At 51.2% G+C, this 1,577-nt stretch overlaps 1 protein-coding gene across 1 annotated transcript in view; it reads left to right on the top strand.

Annotated features, from left to right (window-relative positions):
- The window catches only part of EMH_0029250 (Protein Ddx54, related), a gene marked incomplete at both ends in the record, with an annotated part of 1,916 nt that extends 539 nt beyond the window's left edge, over positions 1-1,377 (top strand). Inside the window, 4 exons of the mRNA XM_013494263.1 lie at positions 242-343; positions 670-760; positions 1,028-1,143; positions 1,294-1,377. Coding sequence (XP_013349717.1) covers positions 242-343; positions 670-760; positions 1,028-1,143; positions 1,294-1,377 — 393 coding nt within the window. The remainder of the gene's footprint in view (positions 1-241; positions 344-669; positions 761-1,027; positions 1,144-1,293) is intronic.
- Between the last annotated feature and the right edge of the window lie 200 nt (positions 1,378-1,577).

Here is a 1,577-nt window from a genome sequence, read left to right on the forward strand (position 1 = left end):
TCCATGCAACAGCTAGAGCTGCCAACCTGGGGTCTCATTGCATCCCTTATCCAGTGGAATAAAATTTTCCTCGCACTAAGAGTTGCCGCTGGGGCAAACGTGATGATCTCTGCCGTCAGTTGCTTAGAAATTGCCATGCGTATGCAGATGTGTGTAGTACGTAGCAGTCTGTGAAGCGGAAGAAACTGACGCACCACCAGCTGCTGCTAGAATGCACCTATCTTGTATGCATGCACCGCAGGCACTGCCGCTAATGCTGAAAGGACACCACATGTTGGCTTCGGCCCCGACCGGTAGCGGCAAAACCCTCGCCTTTCTGCTTCCTCTCATTGCCTGTCTAAAGGTTTGTTGATATTAATTCTTGTTTCTCATCCCCGTGTTTTCAGACGCCCTCTTGCGAGTTGTTGTTGTTGTTTACGTCGCTTCTTCGTGCTCTTATCTGCTGATGTTTGGGGAATAGTGTGTAGCTCTTTATTGCCTTCTGACTTTTGTTGAATTCTTCTCAGAACAGCGCTGCCCCGCCCCAGCGCTGCTAAGCAGCTCTATGCTGCGTTCGTGTAGAGCTTCCCGGTGTGCATTTTTTCTATACAGCGTCTACTCTTAGACTGCGCTGCAGCACAACGGGAACAAAATGCCCCACACGCATGCATTCTCTTGCTTATTCTTCAGGCACCCAGCAATGCCTTCGGCCGGTTGGTTGTCTTGTCGCCTACTCGAGAGCTGGCAAGACAGAGCCTGAGGACCTTCCAAAAGCTCACAGGTATGTTTCATCCTTCTACGTTTGCAATGCAGCGACAGCTACAACAAGACCTGCATCGTTGGCGCATAGGCCGAGTTGCACCATCTTTTTTGATAGTGGAGCCCGTCCGGTCTATTGGAGACGGGGGAATAGTGGCAGTCTGCATTTCGGCCTTTTTATTTGCGCACAAGTATAGGTGCATTGCGGATGTATGCCCTTGAGGAAGCCTATGGTTAAGCGCATGCATTCATCTTTTGTACAGCTTCTTGCGGTTTGGGTGCGATGCAGATGGCACAGGTTTCAAAGCTGCGTTCCCTCAGTCGCATCCAGGAACCCGATACGGCGCGGCAGATGCTGTCTTTGCAACTCCCTTGTCCCTGTTAACGTTGCTAAGGGAGAAGAGGGTGAGCTTTACCACTGCTAACAAGGGCCTGGGGAGCAGGAATCTGATGCCCTTACGTACAGCAGCAACTGAGACACCAACGAAAATCACAAACGCGTATTGCTAGAGACTTCACAGCGCCTCAGCAAACACTGCTCTGCTTCTCTCGCAGCTGTCTCTGACGGATTGCAACCATCTCGTGCTCGACGAGGCAGATCGCCTTCTTGACTCCGAGTGGGTCTCCAAATCACTTTAAAGCTGGACATGCGGGCTGCGCAGTAGAGTCGTGCGTGTTGTGGAGCTTGTCGCGAACGCTTGTGTACGTGTTTCTCCCCCATGTGTGCTTGTTTATTGCTTTTTCCTTCTCTGGCGCATGTTTCTGTCGTTGATGTGTCTTTGGTGGGTTGAATCCGTTTGCCCATTGCTTCCAGGTTCTCCCCCCAAGTTGACGCAATT

This window comes from Eimeria mitis, genomic scaffold (genome assembly GCF_000499745.2).
Source record: "Eimeria mitis Houghton genomic scaffold, Emh_scaff1093, whole genome shotgun sequence".
NCBI lineage: Eukaryota > Apicomplexa > Conoidasida > Eucoccidiorida > Eimeriidae > Eimeria > Eimeria mitis.